We start from the raw sequence: 24,891 nt of genomic DNA, 5'->3' as shown, positions 1-24,891 counted from the left end.
CAAAGTTAAGTTTGTTAGTAAACTGTATTGTAAAATATTAAAACAGTAATAATAGTTTCTGAAAATAAAAGACAGACATTGAAAATAAGAACAGTGTCAGGAAAAAAATAATTATGTAAGAAAAGAAACTGATCCCACTGAATGCATAGTTGGGATACTCTGACATAAAAAAGAAATATCCCTCCAACGTACCAAATAGGGGTTGCGGTGGGATGGTTGGGATACTCTGGCTTAATCAAATGTTTCGAGTTCAAGTCTTGAAAATGAAAAAAAATCTTATTAGGAGCGCCAACCCCAGAAATGAATCTTGCGTATGCAAATTTAGTCGGCCTCAATGCAATGCAGGTGTCGAACCCGAAACGGGTGAAAAAATATCCCATCAACATCAAACACACATTGACATTTAAATCAGTCCTCTATATAAACCTTGGGGAAGCACCAGAGAAAAACAAGAAGCAAATCATCTGTCTCTCTTCATTAGTACTAACTTTTGACTATCAAAAAAAATGAGTCAAAATCTTGGATTTGTTTTCACTTCAAAACTCAAAAATCTTTCAAGAATGTTCTTCCTTAAATGTTTGCATTTCCTAAATGCAATAGAAATACGGCTAAATTTTCATTCGAACAAGAAAAATGAATTACAAAAGATAAATGAACCTCTTTCTCATGACCAAATCAACAAAATTGTTGAAGGCATATCTGTTTAACTCCCCGGGGTACTACAAAATGTACTTTCCAGGACTAAAACTACGTCCTTCATCGTAAGCTCTTCATTGGAAGTCTAGGGTTTCATACTACGTTACGTCTGAGACTCTATATCGAATTTTCTCTGCCTATGGAGAAATCAAAGAGACTTTCGTGGTTATAGATAAATCCGGTGTGAGCAAAGAGTATGGCTTTGTGATATTCAAAAATGTAAGGAGCGCGCTAATGGCGTTGAAAGAGCCATACAAGAGGATTGATGGTAAAATAACGGTTACAAAAGTTGCTAAATCGAAAATTAGAAACGTAGTGGATGAATCTCAACGTACTATTTATGTGTCCAACGTGCCACATGATATTTTTTCAGGTAAATTGTTGGAGTACTTCTCGTCTTATGCTGTGATAGAAAAGGGTCCATTTGGTTTCGATAAGGTAACAGGAAAGTCAAGAGGTTAGGCCATTTTCGTGTACAGAACACTCGAAGGTGCGAAAACAGCGATTTATGAACTAATAAGTGTGTTGATGGACATTATTTGACTTGTGAAATGGCCATTCCGAGGACAAGGATGAAAAAACCGCGCGATGGTCCTAATTTAAAGTTCAATTTTGTACCCGGTATCCATGACCGTTACAATAATGCAAGATCAAGGTTCGATGGTTGTGGCTCGAGGCCAGAAGTGTCACGAGTTGGTACTCAGTATGCCCCTTATCAGGGAAACGGGCAAATGTATGCACATGAATGTGATTGTGGTCTGGGGCTCAATCGCATGGGCTTTGGGCTTTGTTCTAATATGGGCCATGCAGATTATAGACTTTGGGCCTCCGAATTCCCAAGGCCCAAGCCATTATGGTTTTGATGGTCCATCTCTTTCCATATACAAGTTATCAAGAAGTAACATTCTCTTACAAGCCGAACTGTTTTTTTGTTCACATTTTGCTAGCTAGATATGAATGAAGTAGGTTTATTTAACAAAAATGTACTAGCTAGGTAGTTTCCTTTTTGAAAGTTGGGAAGAATCTTGATTATGAAGACTTATTAATGTTTTAATTAGCATCTTGTTGCTCCATACTCCCTCCATCTCAAAATACTTGTTATTCTTCTTTTCACGAAAGTCAAACAACAGTATACCGAGTGTAATCTCACAAATGGAATCTGAAAATGATAGGATGTATGCAGATCTTACCGCAACTTTTGTAGGGCAGATAGATTGTTTCCAAGAGGCCCATGACTCAAAAGATCATACTATTGAAGCAAGATTACAAGAACAATATGACAACAAGATAATATTACAAGAATAATATGACAACAAGATAGTAAGATGCAAAGTACCAAAAGATCATACTATTGAAGCAAGATTACAAGAACAATATGACAACAAGATAGTAAGATGCAAAGTACATGAGTTGATTTGAATAATTAGATTTTAAAATTAAAATTTAGATACTCAAAAACCATACAAAAAGATTATATTCTTCTAAGAAATACATCTAAAAAATTCATGTAATTTGAATCATGAAATGCGAAAAATGACAAGTACTTTAAGACGCAACGAGTATTACATAATATTTTTGCAAGTTTAAGTTTTGTATATTATCCGTGTATAGATTTTTTCCATCATCACACATTCATTCGACTTATAATAACATCATATTTTTATACCAGCAAGCCTAATATGTAAATATGAAAAATTGAGTAACGACCTATTATAATAGGTTAAATCGAACTAATGGTGTAAACAATACTTTACACTGCATATAAATTAAAAATCAATTTTTTTTATGGTACAATATTTGGATCTTTGATGAAAAAAACTGATATTGATGCATCATGTCAACACAGAGTGAAAAGGACCAAACATGTCGAATCTATCACTTTTTGAAGGATAAAATTGCTAAATTTGGTCACATCAAGGGCTCATAGTGGTTATGGTGAAGTGGGAGAAATAATCAAAGAAAGAAAAGAGAAAAGCTATCCAACTTAGATAAAGGGTACAATGATGACTGAGAAAGGTATACAACACCAAAAGTGAAAAATTTATCTAAAATAAATAAATCAATAATGCATATTTATATATATATATAGAGAGATATTGTCATATTACTAAATAAGCATTTTTTTTAATTTTTACACATCATCATGTCACATAAGCGACACGTAAGTGCCACATGTGTATCGACCCTTTAGGTCGTTTTGAATATTATGGCTTTTTATTCATAAAACACTCATTCTGTAAATTTTTAATGGATACTTTGGACTATTCGATAACTACAGGTATTTAGTTGAGGGATAAGTTTAGATAATTAATTTAATTAGTGAGCTAAATTGATAATTTAGTTAATATGTTATACCACTTGTCCCATATGTATTAAAATAAGTTGTGGGATTTAACTATTATTTATTTATTGGTTCATAATTAATTATCCTAATTTGTAAAAGAAAAGAAACGAAAGAACAGAGAGAAAACTTACCTGCGGCGTCCACGCGAGCGACAACATTTAGGTAAGGTTGCAAATTGAGGTTCTGTAGCTATTCTTTACTTAGTGATGGTCAAGTTACACGTTAACATATGTTACATGTAAAAAAACAAAACAAAAAAAAAATTAAATCAGTTGATTGCTAATTGTTAAGATAGGAACCATATATATATATACATATAAGTATATTATTAGTATGATTAGGTTATAAGTGAGAGAGGATAAATATATAGATGGTATATTTAAAGTTAAGAATCAATAGTTGTTCGGTTTTAAGTTTTCGCCACTGGTTTTGTGACCAGTTGGCTTCAATTTTAATTAAGTATTATTTTGTTGTCATGGTATAAATTAATTTTTGATATATTGAGATAGGTAATTAAATATTGAGTGTATTATATTATATGAATACCATTAAAGTTATGTTATTTGGAAGAATTAAGACCTAACCCTAGACTTGAGATATTAGTTGGTATCAAAATTTAAGAATTGATTATAGAGTTGGGGTGAGTTGTTGGGTCTAGGTTAAACATATATATAATACTGGTGTCTACGGGTTCGTTTACTTACGAATATGGTATGCTTGATAGATTGAAAACGTGAGGCATCGAAGAAAGAGAAATCACCTGTGAATTAACTTGCTTGACTTCGGTTCTTCGATTAAGGTAGGTTATGGTTTTATTTCTATATCATAGATAGACTTTTAATAGTGATTGATATTCATTGAGTAATGTGTGAAGTTTACTACGCATTTAATTGTTGTGGTTTGGATGGTTGATATGTTGTTGTGATTGGTCTGAAATTCCGAGGCCATGAAATCCATAATCTTGAACTTGCCCTATCAAAAATGGTGTCTTGAATATAGAAGGCTTGATGAAATATTGTTAATGAAGTGGAATGTAATCATGAAGAATGATAAATTAATTATATTTAGATCGGGTGTCACGTTCTGACACGATATATTTGGATCGAATGTCACGTTCCGGCACGGTAATATTAAAGGAAACAAATAAAAATGACTTAATGTTACCTAATCTTCAATAACTCATTTTTCAAAAGAGCGTGATGTGGAGGCCTGAGTCCTCATGTGTGATCTTGATATTGTTGACTGGTTATGTAATTGTTCATTGATTGCCACCTGTTAAGTGCTATGGTTGATTTTCTGCTATTATTTATTGCATATTGATTCCTATTTTGAGTCGGCTGATGATACCTACTCAGTATATGTTGCCCTGTACTGACCCCTACGTGTATCTTTTCTTGTTTTATTTTGTGGAGTGCAGCAAGTGTTCCACCGACTTCGACTCAACCTCAGCTCTAGTCAGTCTCAAGATCATCAGATTTCAGGGTGAGCTATCCTTCTAGCTCGTGATGGATTCTCTCGGTGATGGCATAATGTCCTTAGTTTTCGGACACACTTTGTTAGTTATTTATTCTGTTGTTTGACATTTTCAGACTTAGTTTAGAATTTAGATGTCTTTAATGTGATGACTTTCAGATTTTGGGGAGCGTTATGTAATAGATTTTTGTGGCTTTTGTTATTCCTAACTTTAATAAGATTGAGCTTCTGCATTATTGTCGTGGTTTATAAGTTGAATCGTTAATGTAAGTTGAGGTTTGTATCGTTGGTTCTCCCACCTAGGAGGTTAAGTGTGGGTGCCACTCATGGCCCAGATTTGGGTCGTGACAACATGACCAAAATTGTTCATGTGGAAGGCTTACCTAGGAAAGAAAGGTACTGATTGGTAGAAGATTCTAGAGATACGTGGAGAATTCGCTTGGAATACCTTAGAATTTAATGAATTTACATGGAATGTCTTTAGAATATTCTAGGATTGTAGAGTATTCTAGAGAAGGAACTTATTTGTAAATATATAGGGACTTGTTTAACAATTAGTATTTATATATTAGTCACTAAGTTAGTAGTATAAATAAAGAGGCATTCATTTGTAAAATCATCAAGAAAAAATCAACTTTCTCTACAATATAATTGTTTTTAGCAATCTTCTTGTGTTCTCTCCCTCATTTTTTTAGCAATTTTTAAAATCTTAGACTGATTTGTCATAGCAAGATTGTGAGCAAGTTGTGCAAGAACATGAGCAATTTGTCGAGTGTTGCACGTGTGCTTAGTAGAACACTAAGGGGTCGTTTGGTTGGGAGTAAGTTATCCTGCGATTAACTACTCCAGAATAAGTTATCTCAAGATAAGTTATTCCGTCATGTATATAGAACTTATTTCAGCATAAAGGTATAAATGATGAGATAAATAATTTCATGACTATCTAATACTCCAATCACATACAAAATAAAATAATCCTACATTTTAATGTGAAATTATTATTCGTTATAACTCCTAAAGACATAACAAAATGGACATTCATATTGACATCCTTGTAACTCAATAGTCACATGTTTTTGTTTTATTAAAAAAGTTTATCTACTAATTGTAGGCCAGATTTCTTCTTTCTAATCCAAGTGTTATGTTAGATATGCAAGTGCACACGCTCACACTCATTAATTTTGACTAATGACTTGGACAACTTGTTTATTGTCAATACGTTGCAGACCCATAGCCAAAACCTTCCTTCTCTTCTTTTTTTTTTTTTTTTGTTATTGGCTACTCATTTTGAAATCTAAATTCAAATCGAAAAGTTTTTAATTTGGGGTAAAATATTTCTTACTTAAGTAGTTATGTACCTTGAGTTTAAATTTGAAATATCTAGTTAAAATAGAAAATATTTACTATTATATCACAATCTTTATGGTCAGCCAAAAATAATTAAAACATTATCTCACTTGTTCTTCAATACTATTAGTTGTGCTATTAATAATAGTATTACTCTTATAGTATATTGTTCTTTCAATTTTGTCTGAATTATTGAGTTGTTTTCTCTTGAGTTGAGGGTCTATTAAAAACAATCTCTCTACCTCTAAGATAGTGATAAAATTTGCGTACACGTTATATTTTTCTAACCATATTTTGTATACGTTATTGCTGTTAATGATGATATAACACAATTTTGAAAATCCCATGTGAAAAAAGTTAAGTCATATCTTATCTAATCTCCTAACACATTACCTATAAATCATATTAGAATATACCAGTTTGATCATGAGAATTTTTCATTTTTTTTTTCTTTTTTTTTTACTTTATTTGAAATTAGTGTACTACTTTTAAAATTTAAGAAATTTTAGCAGTGAATTTTTCAGAAATAATTAATTAGAGCGTGATTTAATTATCAATACAATAGAGAATATGACAATTTTGCACTAAAATAAGGGTTGAGAAATCCGACAAAAAATTACTCGCACGGTCGCACCCAATATCTATACTGTATACTAAATAAAAAGATACATTATACAATATGTTTATAAATAAAGTTTTACACTTAATCATCATTGCTTTAATAGTATGTATTTTACCCTACTAAACAACTTAATTGTAATTAATTTAATATAATCACTTGATAGATAAACTTTGGGATTGACTGTTGTGTGATCCCAAAAGATATCACACTTATAATTCTATAATTATAAACAAAACAAAAAGTGAAGTTCCCTATTAACATAAGGAAATTGCTTAGAAAATTTCCAAACCAAAAAAAACACAACTCCAACCAAAATTTTCTGAAACTTTTTTCTATGAGAGAAATTCTTCTGCAGCTCCAAAACCCTTCTCCAAATTTATCACTTTATTCATTATCTGCCGCTAAAAATGGCCCGTAAGTTCATCTTTCTTTCACCTCCCCCCCCCCCAACTTCAGTTTCTTGGTTTCTGCAAAGTTTTGATTTTTATTGTGTACCCACTACCCATATTGTTTTTTACCTTGGGTAGTTTGTAATCTTTGTTTAATGATAACCCTTTTGAGATTTTGCTTATTATTTCAAAATATGACAGTCTAATTCTTCATATATTTTTTGTTGTTGCTTTCTTTTGATCATGTATACTTTAGTAGAGGATATAGGTAATTTTTTTCTTTTGTTTGGTTGACATAGAAATTAAAGTTGAGACCTTTTGATGCTTGTTTAGTTCTTTTTTTTTTGGGAATTCTCAGATAATGAAGTTGACTGGTTTCCACTGTAATTTGGTTCATTAAGCTGATGATCATTGGTTATTATGCTTTTTTCTTGGCTTTGATGTTTTGTTTTACATAAGATTTTGTGTTCCTGAAAAGATGGAATCTTTCTACCTGTAGGGGTAAGGTCTGTATACAATCTGTCACGACCCAAATCCGGGGTGTGATGACACTCATCTCAACCCATCGAGACAAGTTAGCCTAATACCTAGCGGAAAGTAGATGCGGAAGAAAACGAAATAAATTAAAATTTAACTTAATCAAAAACACATAAAACAAACTCAAATTTCTCAAAGATTGGTTGTCATGTGTACAAGCCACTAATATATTACCAAAGTACAAAAGAAAATACAGTCACAATGTCTTTGTCTCTAGAATAGGACTAAAACATATTAAAGGAATAAGAGGTGTCCGCTGGATGGATGTAACAGCTACCTCTACATTCGAAATGATAGCCTCGAATGTGGTAGAAAAAAGTAGGAGATCAAGCAGGTCCGGGCTCACAACCTACACAAGTGTAGAAGCAAGGGGTGAGTACCAAACAATACGATACTTAGCAAGTGGATAACTAAAACTAAGCTAAGCTCGATGGATACAAGTACTTCTGTCATTCCAACCGAACTTTCTCAACTACAACCTGCATAAAACCAACCCAACTCTACACTTGTACAATAATAACAGCAATACAGTCCACGAATACTCATCAATAGTCTAATCAATGAATCATATCAAGTCAAGTTCAACATATACAGAGCAATATATGGGTAAACACAAATTTACAAATATCAGAAAGATGCAATGCAATGCAATGAAATGATGCATGTCTGTCCTATCGGTACACATCTGCTGAATCACAATCCGAAATCCATGGGGGACATTTCTGTCCATGTTACCTGCCACGGAGCGTGTGACCCGACCCCTCAATATACATATCCTTCCACGGAGCGTGTGACCCGACCCCTCAATATACATATCCTGCCACGGAGTGTGTGACCCGACCCTTTTTGTTTCATAATACTTGTCACGGAGCGTGTGGCCCAACCCCTTTTTTCATATCATTTTCAGTCTCAGCACAGTATGTCAGAACCAATGCAATCAATTCATGTTCATATGATTCACGATAATAACATGACAACAACAATAATTTTTTCCTATCTCACATCAACATAGTCATTTCCCATGTCCAAAATAAACCCATAATCACAACATATCAATTCCACCAATACATGTCATTGGATCAACATTTTATACCACTCATCTCCATTTTTAAGGTCAATCATATAGTCAATAACCCAATCCAATTCTCATTACTCCGTAGTACACATAACACGGAAATACAAGCATCTACAAGCTTAAACTAAGGTTTAGAAATTCACTTGCCTCAATTAAATTGAATAATCACTTTAAAATTTGAGCCTTTCGTAACGCTTTCGAACGATCAAAATCTGTTCAAATACATAATCTTCATAAGAATACGAATCCAATGACACCCATATTGCTATATTTATTTTCGGATAAAAAATTGAGTCAAAAAAATCATTCTGAGTCTTTGAAGTTAAATCTGAAATTTTCTTTCCGATTATGTTTACTCGTGATAAAATAATCTCACATGTCAAATTTCAGCTAAAACGGATTGTTATTCGACCCCCAAATCAAACAAGAACCCTAGGATCATATTTTCTTATTTCAGCGTTATTTCTCCACCAATATACCCTAAAAATATGTTTATAATGTTATAAAAATTTAATGGAAAAGATGAGAATAATTACCTTGACGTTTTGGAATGAAAATCCCTATTTTTCTCTTCTCCTTTATTTTTCTTTTCCCCTTTCTTTTCTTTCTTCCTCCGTATTTGTTTTTCTATTTCTGCATTTAGCGGCGCTGTTATTTGTTGCTCACGTTTGATGGCTCCAATGCCATCATACCCCTATCTTAATTTATTTATTTTTCCTTTTCATTTATTCTTTTTTTTTTAAAAAAAAGAACTTAATTTCTCGTTCTTCTTTCTTTTTCATTATTATTAGCAATAAAATAATCCTTTCATTAATCTGAAAATCGTGTCACTCATTCCACAAATCATAAATTATTTATAAAAGTTAAGGGTTAAATAGGAAAATCAACAAAAGTCACAAATTAAGGTCGTTACACAATCTATCCTCTGCAACCACAAAGTGGGACTACAGTGGGTATGTTGTTGTTGTTGAGAAGATTGAATCTTTGTTCATATTGCTCCTTTGTTGTTATTTTAAGAGCTTGATCATTACAAATGCTTTGATGTCCACTTTGCTTCTTAATTTTATATGGCCTAGTTCTAATTGTTTTTTTTCCTACTCAAACACCCCAAACTTGTAATCAATTCATCCCTTAATAGTGTGTAGTATTTATTCTTATTAGTTTGATATTGGGCCATCGACTTGCACGATAATAATTCAATTTTTAACAGTGTGGTGTACTTCTTGTGCTTGAAATCTCGCTGTACTCTTATCTGCTAATGGTGTTATAGATTGGTTACTTATGAAGTGGTTTCTAATTGATAAGTCTGAGAAATTTCCAGCTTCCTGTGTACTTAGATACCAAGGTAATCGATATTTATTTGTCTTGTGTTGCAAAGAAATTTCTCTTAAGGATTTTAAGATGTTACTATAACTTTTAAAATTATGTCTGTAACCTATGTCTTTTGAAGATTTTCGAGGAAGCTGAATTAAGCTGCATTGGGGTTGCTTTCTCTGCCTAGATTTATGTCTCCTGAGTTATGTGTCAGAGTGCTTAATCATGATGTTTATGCAGATTATTGCTTTTGGCAGGTGACACTGCTATTTTGGATTAGGACACTGCGTAGTCTTTAAATGATCGTGAAGTGTGATCAGCATATAGTCTCCTAATTGATTCATAGATTGCACCAATGGAGAAAAGCAGAAGCAAAAGTTGGGTTGGGAACATTTACCACAAGTTTGAGGCTGTGTGTCAGGAGGTTGATGAATTTGTAACTAAGGTATGTAAATGTGATCCTTTTTGGCCATTCACTACTTTGAAGTACTTTAGTATATCTTCTTTCTCTCTGGTCGTTTTGTTTCCTTGGAATCTACATTTTTATAGTTTGTTGGAATGGACAAAACTTTGTAACCATGTTACGAGTAATTTGGGTTTTAATTTGACTTCTTAAATATTAGGACACAGTTAAGTATGTTGAGAATCAGGTGCAAAATGTTGGTGCAAACATGAAAAAGTTATACTCTGGTGTGGTGCCAGATTTTCTTATCCCAGTGGATGATCATGTAAAAAGAGAAGCACAAGCTGTCAACGGGAAGCCAAAGCACTCCGTTGGCACTAATACTAGTTCAGTGACAGGCACTGCACAGAACCCTATCAAAGAGCAATCATGTCTGGATCAGTATGCCGATAATTCCCTTGAAAGCCATAATGCTTCAACTTCAACTGAACTTGATGGTGTGATAGCTTCTGAAGAAGCAGAATTTGATCTTTCTGTAGGAAATGAATGTGCCACTGCAATTTGTAAGAACTCATGTAAGGTTTTTAAAGAGAATATAACAAAGGAGGCAGCACTGGTAGATGACGAACCAAGTACTTCGGAAGACAGAGTTTCATCTGAATCCTGTTCTGACAAAGATTCGAAAGATACAATGTGCTATAGCTTTTCAGATGATGATAAGTGTCCTTCTGATGTATCAAGCTCTCAGATTTTAATACAAGATAAAATGGTCCGGGAGGAACAACCACTGGCTAAGGGATCAAGTTCATTTCTGGATAATTTGTCTATATCACAACTCACGGCCTCTATGAATGAAAAAATGTTTGATTGTTCGTCTGATGCTATCAACTGTATTTCTAATGTACCAAGTAGTCAAATGGTTTTGCAACGGAATATCACTAGGGAGGTGCAACCAGTCGCTGATCAACCAAATTCTTTTGGAGATATGGCTCTATCAAAGTCATTACCATTTTCAATGGAGGAAAGTCGAGGAAATTCCACCATGACTAAGTTACCACATCCAACTTCACTTTATGACACAGAACTTTGGACCTTACCGGCGGATGAGAAAGGATGCAACAGGTCTTCTGATGCTGCTGAGAGCATTTCCAATGTTTCAACAATTCTGACGAACTTGCAAGACAATATCACCAGTGAAGATCAATTTGCATCCAAGGAATCAAGTCCTGCCACAGAAAAAATTTTGCCGCAAACCTCAGCATTGGCATCTTATATACCTCCAACTTCACAAAATGATGCAGGATTTGAGGTGTCCATGACCGTGTGTAAGAGTTTTTTGGATGATGTTACTTGTGTTTCTAAAGAGTCAAGTACGACTTGGGCACTTGAAGATGCTCCAAGCACATTTCAGTCATTTGAACCTGTACTTTCTCGAGTTGTGAAGAATGAAAGCATGGATGTAGGCGCTGGAATATCAAACTCTTCTCTGTTAGCAGAATCTTCAAGCCTGTCGACTTCCTTGATTGGAAACTGTATGCAGGAAGCAGAGTCTGATTTTAGTATCTCCACTGGCCTCTCATCTTCCTTGTCTACTTCTTTAGCGAGTGCAAACAATGTTGTTTCTGTCATTCCAGCTCTCTCAAGTACTCCGTTGTTGACAGATTTCAGTGGTAAGTGGATTCCTCTTTCAATCCTCTGGTGTAGTTGTAAAAGATAAACACTGTCCAATTTTTTGTTCTCTCTGTTTCTACTTTCCTTTTTTTTCTGTTGTATCCATATCTTCAATAGATTTCTCCTTCTGCAGAAGTAAATGCCTCCAGTTCTCACGAGTCGGTTGGAAATGCTCAGTCAGTTCAAAATGACCTTGAGTGGTGTCCAAGCCCTCAGTTGAAAGTTCTTATATGTCCTGCAGAAATAGGTACTTTGTGGAAGAACTTTGTTTTTTTCTTCCTTTCCCTTGAAATTCATGTGTTTCTAACAAAGTCGCATTTAAACTATGGCAATGTAGCCGAGATGATGGTGCATGTATGAAATGATGAGAATAATTAGAAATGAGTGCAAACTCGGATCTCTGTTGCAATACATGCTTATTATGTAGTAGTTGACTGCCCATGTTTGCAGCAGGGATGCTATAACATATCATATTTTCGGAAGGAGAGTTCATAGTTTAATTGTGAGTTTGCAAACTTGAGATCTATATGCAGCATTGATCAAAATAAAAGTAAAGAGTCCCAGATTTTCCTTGCTTTCCTTCCCTCCCCTATAAAAAAAATTGAAAAAGGAAATTTGAGTGTGAAAGGATGATATTGACTCGAATGCTTTGTTGTATCAACTGTATCGCGTTGACTATAAAACTTATGGTAGAATAAAAGGATTGTTCTTTTATAAAATTTGCCAGGTTTCTGGATGATAACCTTCTTTGGAAAGATCGTACCAGTTGATCGCTACTTCATTTTCTGTTATGTCCTCATCATTTCATAGAACATGTAGTATCAATTGAGATTTAATATCCGTATCTGGCCAAGTCTGCATTAATAACGTTCAATCTATTTCACGAAGGTATAAACTATTTCTTTCTTTCTTTGGAAATATCACAGCGAGGATTGATGTAGATCCATTAGAAAAAACTTGGGGGTTTATAGGTTGAGAGCAAATAACATGGAATTATACATGGTCATATATACTGCTTTCTTCAGATTGATGGCTTGCTTCTCAAATTTGAGCATCCGTATCCTTGCTTTTCATCTAAGGTTTACTTACTGCTTGATGTTTTTTTGCAGGATGTATGAATGATAGCTCCATTGATCTTCCGGGCATGGAAACAATTGATCTAACTGATAAGGGAAAGGTCAAGGAAAGCTCTGCCCTCGTTGACAATAAATTACACAATCTTGTTTCTTTTAGGCCAAGAAAATATAAGTCGTACAAGGTAACCTCTCTATTTGTAAGCTTCCCTTTTACTTCAAATCCTGAACTCAATTGACGTTCAACTTTATCTGCTATACTACAGGAATTAATACAGGAGGCATTTGCTTCTAGAAAGAGATTGATAATGGAATACAAGCAATTGGCTGTTTTGTATGCAGACGTGGATGCTGAAACGAGCCAGCACGTTGAGCTCTCTCAGTTACCTTCTCTTCCTTCACCATGTTTACATTCACCGGAATCGTCCACATGCAACATCTGTGAACCTGGGTGGGAGCTCCTGTAAATGAGCCTTCCTTCCTGTGAAAACTGCTCCATGTTAATAATTTCTGCTGAGAATTCTCCCTGTAAAGGTTACAGGAAAACGGTTAGCTGCAAGCGAGCTATTCATTAGTCTTATTTTTGTGATAAATGGTAGAAACTACAATCTTTTTCCCCCCTTTTCAGGCTTGGTAAGGCTTTTGAAATCAATTTTGGATAAATAATATCATTCTGCTCAAATAATATGATCATTTTGATCTCTTTTGTTCACTTGTGACATGGTCTGCATAAAGAATTTGGAGACAGTCAGAGACCATCTGGTTTTGAGGATTAATACTTGATTCTAAGAAATGTGCCCAAATTTATAATGTCAAAATATATGCAATGGCTATATTTTGTTCTTCAACTTTGTCAGGACACTTGCATATCTGGAGAAATACACTCAGATAGTATACTACAACAATAACATACCCACCGTAATTCCTCTCCCATCTCCCACACACAGTACGACGACACTCGCCTACCAACCAATTTTCTTACCTAATCCCTAATCTTTGATCTCTACCTTTTTTATCTAGGATCATGACTTCAGTAAGCTTAAATTGTGTCATGATCATGTCTAATCAACTCCTCTGATTTTTGGAAGTGCCATGATACTTCAAAGTTCTACAACAATCTCTACCCTTGATTTACTTCTTTTTCCTCGGCAAGTACCCCGTGTAATCAATTAACCATGTTGCTACATTTAGCGATAGTTTGGTGGAGTGTATAAAAATAATGCTAAATAGGGTGTATTAGTAATGCTTATATTAATAATGCTTGCATTATTTCTTATATACTATTTGGTTTGATGTATTAGAAATAACAAGTCTTACATAAGTTTTATTAGAAAATGGTTGTTTACAAAATATCCTTCACCCTCTTTTTCTTTATAAACTTTTTAAAAGGCTTTGAGGGTATTTTTGTCATTAGCTAATCTAATGCAAGTGTTTAAATGCCTTGCATTACTACCTAGAAATCCATGGTATTAGTAATGCAAGTCTTAATACACAATAGAATGTATAACTAATGCTTGAAAAAGTGTACCTAATAAGGTACTACTAATACATAGATTTAATGCATATATTATTTTTGCTAACACACTCTACCAAACGATCTTTTAGTTTGTAATGTTTCCCATCAAGTCCAAAGGAAAGGGTCGTAGTAAGTTGACACTCAACGTAAAACTAACCAAATTTACATGGGATCGAGACATAGTTATTGTAATTGCCAACAAGAAAATAAATTAGACTACATGGTAAGCTGAATTCGAGTCTTGTATATGTAATTGGCTTTGTTTATGAGTGTTTACCTAATAAACAAATTTTGAAGGCAAATTCAAATTTAGTTTCCTCGAAATCACAAATGAAAGCTTTGACAGGCTTTTCTATTGCCAATAAATAGTGCGCATACAGTCACACACCAGAACTCCTAATCTATTTTCCTCCGCCGCAGCTTTTTACCTTTTCCTCATTTCTTTTGTATATTCCAAAATGAGGACCTCCATGTTGAAATCAATCGTCCGCCGGAGCTCCACTGCCGGCGCATCCTATGTCTCCCGCCGTGGATTAGCATCGGCATCCGCACCGGAGAGGAAAGTCGCAGTTTTGGGGGCAGCCGGAGGGATCGGACAGCCTTTATCTCTTCTCATGAAGCTTAACCCTTTAGTATCCAGGCTTTCACTCTACGATATCGCCGGAACTCCCGGTGTCGCCGCCGATGTTAGTCACATCAACACCAGATCTGAGGTAGCTTTCTACTCTCTCGATCTCTCTCTTCCATTTTCTGCTTGGAGTATTGGCGAATTTGATAATGAGGATTTGCATAGCTAATTTGGAACTAAGATGTAACTGGCTGGTTGATTGATTCTTTAAACATGATTTTTGGTCTCCTGAATCTTGAGCTTCGATCCGATTTACGTTAGTCAATTTTCAGTATTTTAGTTCAAGTTTGTTGCTTACTTCCCTTTCACTCTTTACTCTATTATTCGGGTGTGTATTTCCCCTCTTATCACAGAAATATACATAGATTCGTGAATGAGTTATGCAAGTACAAGGTTTTGTGCTGGAAACCAGGTGTGTATCAGCAATGCAGAATTTAACACGAGATCATTGAGCACTTACAATTTGCATCAGTAGCCTGTTATAATTTTAAGATGATTTGATCTCAATGTTGTTGATGTGTCCAATAGTTAACAATTCGAAGTCCATCTACCTTTTGTGTCCTAAACCTGTCTAAATAGTGGCTGTGCCAGTTTCTGGTTCTCTTCCCTGCAATTCTTATCTGTAAACATATTTGTGGACTTTGCAGGTTGTTGGTTTTGCAGGAGAAGAGCAGTTAGGGCAGGCTCTGGAAGGAGCTGATGTGGTTATCATTCCTGCTGGTGTGCCCCGAAAGCCTGGTATGACCCGGGATGATCTGTTCAACATTAATGCGGGTATTGTTAAATCTCTTTGCACGGCCATCGCTAAGTACTGTCCCAATGTGAGTAAGCTTGTGTAATTATCTCTATATTGGTTATATAGGAGTTCAGGCATTCTCGAAATAGTTACTGATTTCTTCTCCCATCTGCTGCTTGCTCTGATCAACTTAAAGGCTCTTGTCAATATGATCAGCAACCCTGTGAATTCCACTGTCCCAATTGCTGCTGAGGTGTTTAAGAAGGCTGGAACTTATGATGAAAAGAGGCTGTTTGGAGTTACCATGCTTGATGTGGTTAGGGCCAAGACATTTTATGCTGGAAAATCTAAAGTAAATGTTGCTGGTGCGTCTTTCAGTCTAATTCTGTGTTTGAATTGGTTTTGTTTTGCTTTACATGAAACAGTAAATTCATACAGTGCTGTCTGTCTACTTTACTTACTTTTTGCTTCGTTGTTCAGAGGTCAATCTCCCGGTAGTTGGTGGTCATGCTGGCATAACTATCCTCCCATTATTTTCTCAAGTAATTTTTCTTTTCTTGTCCCTTGTTATAAAGCTTTTTCTTTTTTAGTATGTATTATTATCTTTTTAATGTTGTAAGAGTTGAACTCTTTTTAGTATGTATTATTTAGGTTGTTATTGGTGATTTCCATATTATGACATTACTGAGTCCTGTTTTCATCACTAAATTTTGGATATAGGCCACTCCAAAGGCAAATCTATCAAATGAGGAAATTGAGGCTCTCACAAAGCGAACCCAAGATGGTGGCACGGAAGTCGTGGAGGCCAAGGCTGGAAAGGGTTCAGCCACCCTCTCAATGGCGTATGTCTCCACTTTCATGTTTTTCTTGATTTCTTTTTATTTTTTTTCCATTGAAGGCTTTTCACTTTAATTGCAAGATTTTATTATATCTGGGTTCGAATACCTGCTTAAGTTGTGATGCTGCCCATAAACAAATATTTAGGGATGTAGAGACTATAGTTGCTCTGCTAGTATGCTATTTTTAGATCCATCAGGTTTCCACTACAATAATATGTTGCACTATGATACTCCCTCTAGAGTTCAAACTTATTTTTGCATATTCCACCAGATGATTACATGTGCAAAATAAGACATCTTCATGCAAATATAGTACTCAAAAAAACTATTTTTTTTTGCATGGAGTAATTAGTGGAACTTGAGAAGAGATATGGAGAAACAAAAAAAACAGAAACTTTTTTTGCTATTACTGGCCCAACCACTTTAATTACTGGCTTTTCCTGTTTGCTAAGGCCTAAGTTGGTTCTAAGCAGTTAGTCTTACTTCTGCAGCTATGCTGGGGCTATTTTTGCTGATGCTTGCTTGAAGGGGTTGAATGGAGTTCCCGATGTTGTTGAATGTGCTTTTGTGCAGTCTAATGTCACCGAGCTTCCCTTCTTTGCATCCAAGGTAATAATCCATTTCCTATCCTACAAAGACACTCGAGGTCATGTATACTACAAATGTGTCTTGATGAAATTTGCCTTTGTGCTGGATACTAAACTTTTTTTCTTTCAACTGTCCGATTCATTTGGTAACTGCCCTCTAATCATGTGGATATGAAAATTGTTCAACTGTGAAGTAAAAATAAATTATATAGTTCAAGTTTAGGTCCGGGAAACAGGATGTGTATTCTTCTGTCTGTTCAAGTATGTCTGAAGCTCTGTCTATTCTGGATGTGTTCAGAGATAGTTTTGACATCACGAGTCATTGATTGATCTTGATTATGCATGTGTCTCGTGTGGAATGGTAGGTGTAAATCGAATGTGTTAAAGAACTATGTTGACATCGTAGGTTATTATTTGTTCTTAGTCACATCTGAATGTAGATAGCTTGTTGAGTTTGAATCATGGGCTAAAATTGGATTTTTCTGTCATCAACTGTCCAATGGGTTCTTGGCCAAGCAAACTTAACACCATACATGGTCACTCTTTTCATACTTCTACATGCCAATATTCATGATTTGATCTCTTACTGGTTTTCAAATTCTGAGTTGGTCACTCTGCTTTTTACTCTCACTCTTTCAGGTGAGAATTGGTAAAAATGGAGTGGAGGAAGTCCTAGGATTGGGTCCACTTAATGACTACGAGAAGCAAGGACTTGAGGCTCTTAAGCCAGAGCTGCTCTCCTCCATTGAGAAGGGAATCAAGTTTGCCAGAGAGAGCTAAAAACAAAATTATGGTCTAGTTTTCTAGAGTGACAGTTTTGGATCCTTTTGGGCAAATTGTATTGTATCCCTAGCAAGTTTCTTGCAGCCGGAGGCATAGAATTACTGTACTGTAATTCATTTAACCTTTTCTGTTATACTTTTGAATGTGACAAGAGGGACCCAATCGCGCATAAGAGCTCAAACTTAGCACACACCTTCGAGAAAAGTCAACCATTAAAGCTTTAAGTTCATAACTTGTCACAAATTATGCCAAGACAAAAATTGAGAAAATATGTACACCCTACTGTTATTTCCATTTTAGTTCCTGATGGTGATTTTACAGTGCAATAAATAATGCCAATGCCAAAGCAAACAAACAATACAGATCAACCTATTATGCTCTTTGTACACCCAGGTTACAGCAGCAGGACCTTGCATGATCCTGCCAAATTGCTGACAATGAACACTGAAAGGATAGATTTTCAGCACAAGATTATAATTCAAACTGGTTTAGCAAACTTGGCAACAAACAGGTGTTAAATATCTCATAGTACCACCATAACCACCTCCTGTGTATAACTTGACAAGCTATATCAGGAGAAGAATGTGAGAGCGGACTGTTAACATGCTCCCAAAATCACTAAAGCAAGGGCCCCAACCCTAGGACTTCCTCCCATACTTGAAGTTCTTGAAAGAAACTATCATGCAAGAGCCACAAGACGTCTTTTAGACGAGTGTTTGAACCGGCATCTGCTCCAATGCATTCATAATCAAAATTTCCTGTAAGAACTATAAAATAGACAAAGTTACACAACACTTTTTCATGATAGGCAAGAAACACCATGACAAGCGTTAAAATAGAAGGCAAAGAACCATAGAATATACAGAGCCTAAAACCAACGCAAATATATCAAGAAATAGACAATGAAATAACACAGTTACAGTTCCTCCACTAACTTCTTTGTTTCACAGAACTACTCTGCCGCGGTTTAGTGATAAATTCAAAGGGGAAAGAAGCATTACAAGCCAAAAAAGTGGCAAACCTCATCTTCCCCTTCTTCCCTCTATACAACGGTGTCCTTAAGTGCATGAGACGACCGGGGAGCCACAATAACAGAGTGGATAGAGGATATAAAGGAAAATTGCAGGAGTGCCTAGTTCTAGGGAGGGAAAACTTGATGCACATGCTGCCCTGCTGGGCAGAGTAGGGTACCTAAGGAAACGGAGCTAGAAAATGGGGTAGAGGGGGCACAACACATTTATTTATCTATTTCTTGATCAGGATTTACTTACATCTTTTGTATCTGCAGCAAGTCCTAGAAATGTAGCCATTTTAAAACACCATCAATCAGCTTATTATGAAAAAGTATCTATGCGCCTCTTTCATATTGACAGTACATACACTAAGTCACTGAAGCAACGGATAACCATGATTAGGGAATTGCCCTCCTAAAATGGCCAATCTGCATGGTGGTTCTGGTATGGAAAAGGCCCAAAAAGTCAATGCACCACCACAGAAAACAACCAGAACTTTAGAACTAAGAGTTTTCATGTAATAAAAAGCATGATTTGCTGGTTTAAAGTATATTAGAACAACTCGTCTTATAACATAACTAAACTGGAAACAGTAGCTAAAAAAATGGAACAGGAGTAAGAACCCAAAATAAAATAGAATACCTTCTTTGTTTTTGTTCCTATTCTGCTTTCTTAAATTTTTCTTCTTTTTCTTTGATCAAAAGACACAAAGTTTGAGTGGTTTCCCAGTGACAAATGTTTTCCATCAGGTTAAATAATCATATTGCTAAATAAAATTGTACGGTTGGTAATCAACTTATTAATTTGTTATTAAGAAAGAAGGTGAGCATTGGTTCTTTATATATATCAATGGTCGACTTATTGAACAAACCAAATATCATATCTTGTCAGATTCTGAAAACAAATGTAGCAGTTGACCATATAAGATATGCAAGGAGAAGTAGTGTTGCTCAACTTGTTCAAACTAGGCTGGTATTTTTCTCAGAGTTTGATACAGCTTGAGCATCCACGAAAATGGAGCCCAAGTTGAGACACCTAATACCCCCTTGACTTAAGTGTGTTAATCATCAGCTATATGAGTCCAATAGTCCATAAGGAATGAAGTTTCAAACTGTCAGCTTCACTCACTACATAGATGTCAGAAACCAGAAAAGCAAATGTGTAACTCTAAAAAGACCCTCTCCACTCGTCATGAAAAGTTGTCCATTACACCACCCGCCGCCGGATGTAACATCAATTCCATATCTATCAGATAAGAAGCTCTCCTACCCAAGCTATTTTACGGTTCTCATGCAGTCATAAGATCCATTGCCAAGCTACTCTATCAAAACTAATCTATGGTGGCTTAAGATGGTCCCTCCTTACAATCAAGAGTTTCTAAGACTTCCTACACCAAAACAAATCTCATGCTCCCAATTCCAACGAAAATTTTCCATCAAGACAAATGGTTATTGGTTCTGTTCATCTAATATGTATCTAGCATAACACCATAAGTGAACTTAAAGATAGTAATAGTCCTCAACCATACTTCCAAAACTAGTTAGAACTGGAATCACAGACACAATCAAACCAATGCCAAAGAGCATTTTCCTAATCATGCCATGTCATCCCTAACAAATGCAGCAATAAAGAGAACTTAACAAACAGCATACTCAAAAAATACATGACACAGAATCCAAACTACACTTTTCAAATAAATATGAGAATAAAAACAAAGACAAAAGGCTTGTACGAAAAAAAATTAAGTTCACATTCACCAGGGAAAAAAAAAAAGGGGGGGGGGGGGGGTCACAACCGCAGAATGATCACGTGCACTAGCTAAATCAGTCTTACTCACATTATCATGTCCTAGGTGACTGCGCTGCCTCTGATCCAGATGCTGAAGAACTATCACTATCAGAATCTGCACATAGTGTAGCAAATTAAATTAGAGATACTATGAAGAACTTGCTGAAAATTAGTTAAACAATGAACATGAACAATCATTCTGTGTGTAGCGTTGAGACTTGGAGGAGGGTATCATAATTACCACTAGAGGATGAGCCTGAATCACTGCTGGAACTACTTGAGCTGCTACTTGCACTATCCGCCGGTCTTCCACCTTCAAGGGTAGCAGGAGTGGTATCCTTTTCACCTACTCATACACAACAGCAAGAACAATAAGTATTTTTCACCCAATGCGTGAATCTTTGAAACCTATCCGAGGCGAGGCAACAATTCCTCCTATGAGACACTTACCAGTTCCATTTTCTTTCAGTGCATCAGCAACCATTGACGTAGGGTTCTACAATGTAATTTTCACACATTAAGCATCTCAACCAAACAAATACACAATGACTACTAGAGGGGGGATGAAGAGAAGGATACATTAGAGAACAAAGCTCACCACAATTCGAGCAGTCTGAGCAGCTCCTTCCCTGGCTCGAAGAGCAAGTTCAGCTTTTCTCTTGTACTTGCTAAAACTCTTTTTGAAATTTGTTACAAATCTATCAAGCTCCCAGAGTGTTTCTGCATCAACACTATCTATATCTACTTCAATCTCATCGTTGTCTTGACTAAGTGCTGTGTTCCTCTTCTTAATTATCTGAACAATTGCATCAAGCTTTTCTGAAGGTAAATTCTGAAGATTTGTGCTAAGTTTCTGCTTTTCCTCATACGTCATATCTCTCTTATTGAGATCTTTTGCCTTCGGTTTCTTAGGAACTGGTGTCCTAGCAACATGAACTATATTTGAAGTCTTCATCTTGGGATTAACCGGCCTAGTCATTGACTCAGATCTATCCAAAGGCTGCAGTTGACGGGCATGTGGAGTAAGAGAACAAGAAGACACGGGGGTGTGGAGAAAGGGAGGGGCATAAGAGGTCCTTCTTGAGGTGGGGGTGGGAGGAGCACCACCATCATGATACATTTGGTACCTCCAATCTGAATTGTACTCGGCCTCTATAACTGCCCACCTCTCTTCGAAAATCTCTGATAACTGTTCGGCCATAACATGAACATCTTGCCCTCTAGGGTTATAAGTCATGGCATTACGAAAGACAAGTCGTACATCCTCTGCAAATTCCATTGGAGACTTGTACCAATTTTGGGATAACCTAGTCTTAATGGTGCCCAAATCCATAGGATGCTTAATGATGTCATGATAATCATGCAGCCCAAGAGCTTTCACGTTCACTGGCTCATTAAACACCCAACTGTGCTTGTGTTTCATTAACCTCTGAAGCAAGCTGCAACAATTCCTAAAAACCTGAAGTATATGCTTATCAAACCCAAACCCATTCTCTGAATTGGCACTATGCTTCTTCGCAGAGCCATTACTCTTCAGTCTTTTATTGCTTTCAGGAGGCAGTCTATCCTTACCAAGGAGGAACTCGGAATTCCTGTAATATTGATTAGCCTTTGGGGTTCTCTTCTCCTTCTGCACAAAGTCACTAGAACCATTACTGTTTTCCACGATCAGAAAATTAGGTCGCTGGAATGGTCTTGATCCAATGTGCCCAGCAGAACGCACCTCTGAATTCATTCGCACTAAAGATCTATTCTTGATCACACCATTATCCATATACTGAGGATGGCTGTAAGAGCTAATAGAACCACCAGGGACAGTAGTAATACTACCAGCATTAATACTACCCGGAAAAGTAGTAACACTACCAGCATTAATATTACCACCATTTATACTAGTCCTATATGTTGTCAGCTGAAGCTGTTTTGCTTCAAGCTGCTTTACCAAGCTCCTAACCTGATCAAGCTCACTCTCTAGGCTCATACCGAGCTCTCTAATCTCATCTCTGGACCTCACTCCAGTTAAATTAATCCTAACTCTATCTTGAATTCTTGAAATAACCGGCTTACCATACCCATTCTCCACTTCAAGATTGTCACTTTGTGGTTTATCTCTATGATTCTGCATTGCAGGCTGGCTTCCGCTGCTGCCTTCTGGGACTCCTCCCCCACTAGACACCACCACCACTGCACCAGTGCCGGTGCCACGACCAACTTCAGGTACATCTCTAGCACATGAACCCTCCGCCGATTCCCCATCTTTATGCTCCACAAGTTGCCTAACACCGACATCTCTAGATTCATCTCTACCACATGAATCTTCCGTCGATTCCCGCACTTCCCCACCATTACTCACTGCTACTAGCTCACTCCCTGTGCCGCCTTTAAGAGTCGAAGAATCCCGAAATTGAACTACTCTCTCGGTGTCTAGGGTTTGTAAAGACGGCTGCGTCACATCATCATTCTCGTTCGTATCCCTCCCGCTGTTCGAGGTAACCTCCGGTACAGCTGCGGTTGAGCTAACGGTGGGGGTGGCGGCCGGAGTAACTTCAATATTAGTATTCTCTAGGGTTCTGCGGCGCTTGCGGGTATAGACTTTGTAATTATCACCCCAACGCAACCTATTTCTTGAATTCAAATCGTTTGCATCTGAATCCATACATGTAATCACAACCTAACAACCTCGTTGTTCAAGCAAAAAAAAAAGGATGAAGACACTAAACCCTAACCCTAAATTATCCGAAACCCAAAGCACAAAACACAACAACTAGGATTGAAAAAATCGAAACTCTCCCCTAAAACCCTAAAACCCCATGGATTTGAAATGAAAAATTGAAAACCTTAGCCCGAGCGGAATCGATATTTTCAGGGAAATCGAAGACGTACGGAACTAGGGTTTTTGCGAATAGAATGACAAAAACAAAAATTACAAAAAGTTGAAGGATCTATTGAGAAATAAGAAAACTAAAATTTCAGGATTTTGTGAATTTGGGGAGTGAGATTGGAGATTTTATTTTTTTCGGGGGAAAAGAGGAAAAGCGATTGAGAGTGTGTCCTCCATCCCAACTATACTTTTAACTACTTGTCACGTACTCGTCTTGTTCCATAGGGTGAATTAGAAGAAAAAAAATTAGTGATTTTGTGAATTTGTTTCGAAAAGTTAATTATATGTTTAAATTATTATTAATAATTTATTACATATTTTTATAATTTTAAAATAAATTTATTTACCCGACGTAACAGAAAAATTAAAAAAAATTGTACCTCAGAAAAATTAAAATCCCCCTTCCTCCACCCCCCACATCTCTTTTGTCTTTACGCTTCATCCTTCTCTTCTTCTTCACACCCCATCCAATATACTCTTTTTCTTCATTCTTTATTTTTCATCATCACTTCAAAGCACAATTTTTTTTTATTCGCAATTAGGTTAATTTTATGTAAGATTAATCCAAATAAATCAAAAAAAAAAATCAAATTTTTTTGTAACCTTGAAAGATTTGAAACCTAGTAACTTTTCCATATCTTGTTGCTCTCTTCTCCGGTGAAATGACAATCTTTCTCACCTCTTCTCCACAATCATAGTAGGTATGTCTAAATTTTAATTTTTCATTTCAAAATTTTGCTCCACTATTAAAAATTCTCAATTTTGACATATTTTTTTTTACCTTCTCTTGTTATTGAAATAATTGGGTATCTTGTCACTTTCAAGTACAGTTTTGTTCTCCTCTTTCATGTAAGCTTCTCCCTTAATTTTTGCTTTAATCTTCTCCAAATTCTTTTCAAATTTTTTAACATAGATAAAAGGATAGAATTAGTTTCAATTTTTTTGTTATAAGTGAATGTAGCTCATCAAAAGCTACTGAGATTTCAAGTTTAGCTTCCAAGAAATGTTCTTCTATTGTTGATTCAATAATTAATTAAGGATTAATTTATGTAAAATAGAGTTAGCCAAAGAAAAGTTAATTATTAATAATAATAAAAAAAGAATAAAAATATATATAAATTCTGACGTGGCGATGACGTAGCGTTGATATGGCAGCGAGTGTAATACACCACATAC

At 35.9% G+C, this 24,891-nt stretch overlaps 3 protein-coding genes across 4 annotated transcripts; 2 read left to right on the top strand and 1 right to left on the bottom strand.

The window, feature by feature from the left end:
* Positions 1 to 6,686: 6,686 nt before the first annotated feature.
* On the top strand, positions 6,687 to 13,656 carry LOC129893100 (uncharacterized). Of its 2 annotated transcripts, none has more exons than XM_055968594.1 (6): positions 6,687 to 6,896; positions 10,055 to 10,242; positions 10,421 to 11,870; positions 12,005 to 12,118; positions 12,981 to 13,129; positions 13,211 to 13,656. In XM_055968594.1, the coding sequence occupies exons 2-6, from the start codon at positions 10,153 to 10,155 to the stop codon at positions 13,409 to 13,411; spliced, it is 2,004 nt and encodes a 667-aa protein (XP_055824569.1). In that variant the 5' UTR covers positions 6,687 to 6,896; positions 10,055 to 10,152; the 3' UTR covers positions 13,412 to 13,656. The 2 variants fall into 2 exon arrangements, with proteins under 2 accessions (XP_055824569.1, XP_055824567.1); XM_055968592.1 differs by having other exon boundaries at positions 10,038 to 10,242.
* Positions 13,657 to 14,772: 1,116 nt separating this feature from the next.
* On the top strand, positions 14,773 to 18,184 carry LOC129893101 (malate dehydrogenase, mitochondrial-like). The gene is made up of 7 exons (XM_055968595.1): positions 14,773 to 15,173; positions 15,736 to 15,909; positions 16,021 to 16,189; positions 16,305 to 16,366; positions 16,545 to 16,666; positions 17,155 to 17,272; positions 17,890 to 18,184. Exons 1-7 carry the CDS (start codon positions 14,919 to 14,921, stop codon positions 18,028 to 18,030), a joined length of 1,041 nt encoding a protein of 346 aa, XP_055824570.1. The 5' UTR covers positions 14,773 to 14,918; the 3' UTR covers positions 18,031 to 18,184.
* A 212-nt stretch (positions 18,185 to 18,396) lies between these two features.
* LOC129893099 (transcription factor GTE4-like) lies at positions 18,397 to 23,882 on the bottom strand. The gene is made up of 5 exons (XM_055968591.1): positions 21,433 to 23,882; positions 21,285 to 21,330; positions 21,076 to 21,180; positions 20,884 to 20,949; positions 18,397 to 18,800 (listed from the first exon to the last, which is right to left on the bottom strand). Exons 1-4 carry the CDS (start codon positions 23,488 to 23,490, stop codon positions 20,888 to 20,890), a joined length of 2,271 nt encoding a protein of 756 aa, XP_055824566.1. The 5' UTR covers positions 23,491 to 23,882; the 3' UTR covers positions 18,397 to 18,800; positions 20,884 to 20,887.
* Positions 23,883 to 24,891: the final 1,009 nt, after the last annotated feature.

The sequence above is a fragment of the Solanum dulcamara genome, chromosome 6 (assembly GCF_947179165.1).
Source record: "Solanum dulcamara chromosome 6, daSolDulc1.2, whole genome shotgun sequence".
NCBI classification, from domain to species: domain Eukaryota; kingdom Viridiplantae; phylum Streptophyta; class Magnoliopsida; order Solanales; family Solanaceae; genus Solanum; species Solanum dulcamara.
Note: the sequence above shows the minus strand (reverse complement) of the source record. Positions and strands in the feature narration are given on the sequence as shown.

Bases quoted from the DNA above. Each gene is read 5' to 3' on its own strand.
- LOC129893101 (XM_055968595.1), top strand. From the start codon at position 14,919: ATGAGGACCTCCATGTTGAAATCAATCGTCCGCCGGAGCTCCACTGCC. The intron at 16,367-16,544 runs GTAATTTTTCTT...TTTTGGATATAG, and splicing joins TCCTCCCATTATTTTCTCAA to GCCACTCCAAAGGCAAATCT. The intron at 17,273-17,889 runs GTAATAATCCAT...TCACTCTTTCAG, and splicing joins TTCCCTTCTTTGCATCCAAG to GTGAGAATTGGTAAAAATGG.
- LOC129893100 (XM_055968594.1), top strand. From the start codon at position 10,153: ATGGAGAAAAGCAGAAGCAAAAGTTGGGTTGGGAACATTTACCACAAG. The intron at 10,243-10,420 runs GTATGTAAATGT...CTTAAATATTAG, and splicing joins TTGATGAATTTGTAACTAAG to GACACAGTTAAGTATGTTGA. The intron at 11,871-12,004 runs GTAAGTGGATTC...CTCCTTCTGCAG, and splicing joins GTTGTTGACAGATTTCAGTG to AAGTAAATGCCTCCAGTTCT.
- LOC129893099 (XM_055968591.1), bottom strand. From the start codon at position 23,490: ATGGATTCAGATGCAAACGATTTGAATTCAAGAAATAGGTTGCGTTGG. The intron at 21,331-21,432 runs GTGAGCTTTGTT...ATTACATTGTAG, and splicing joins CTCAGACTGCTCGAATTGTG to AACCCTACGTCAATGGTTGC. The intron at 20,950-21,075 runs GTAATTATGATA...CACTATGTGCAG, and splicing joins TTCAGGCTCATCCTCTAGTG to ATTCTGATAGTGATAGTTCT.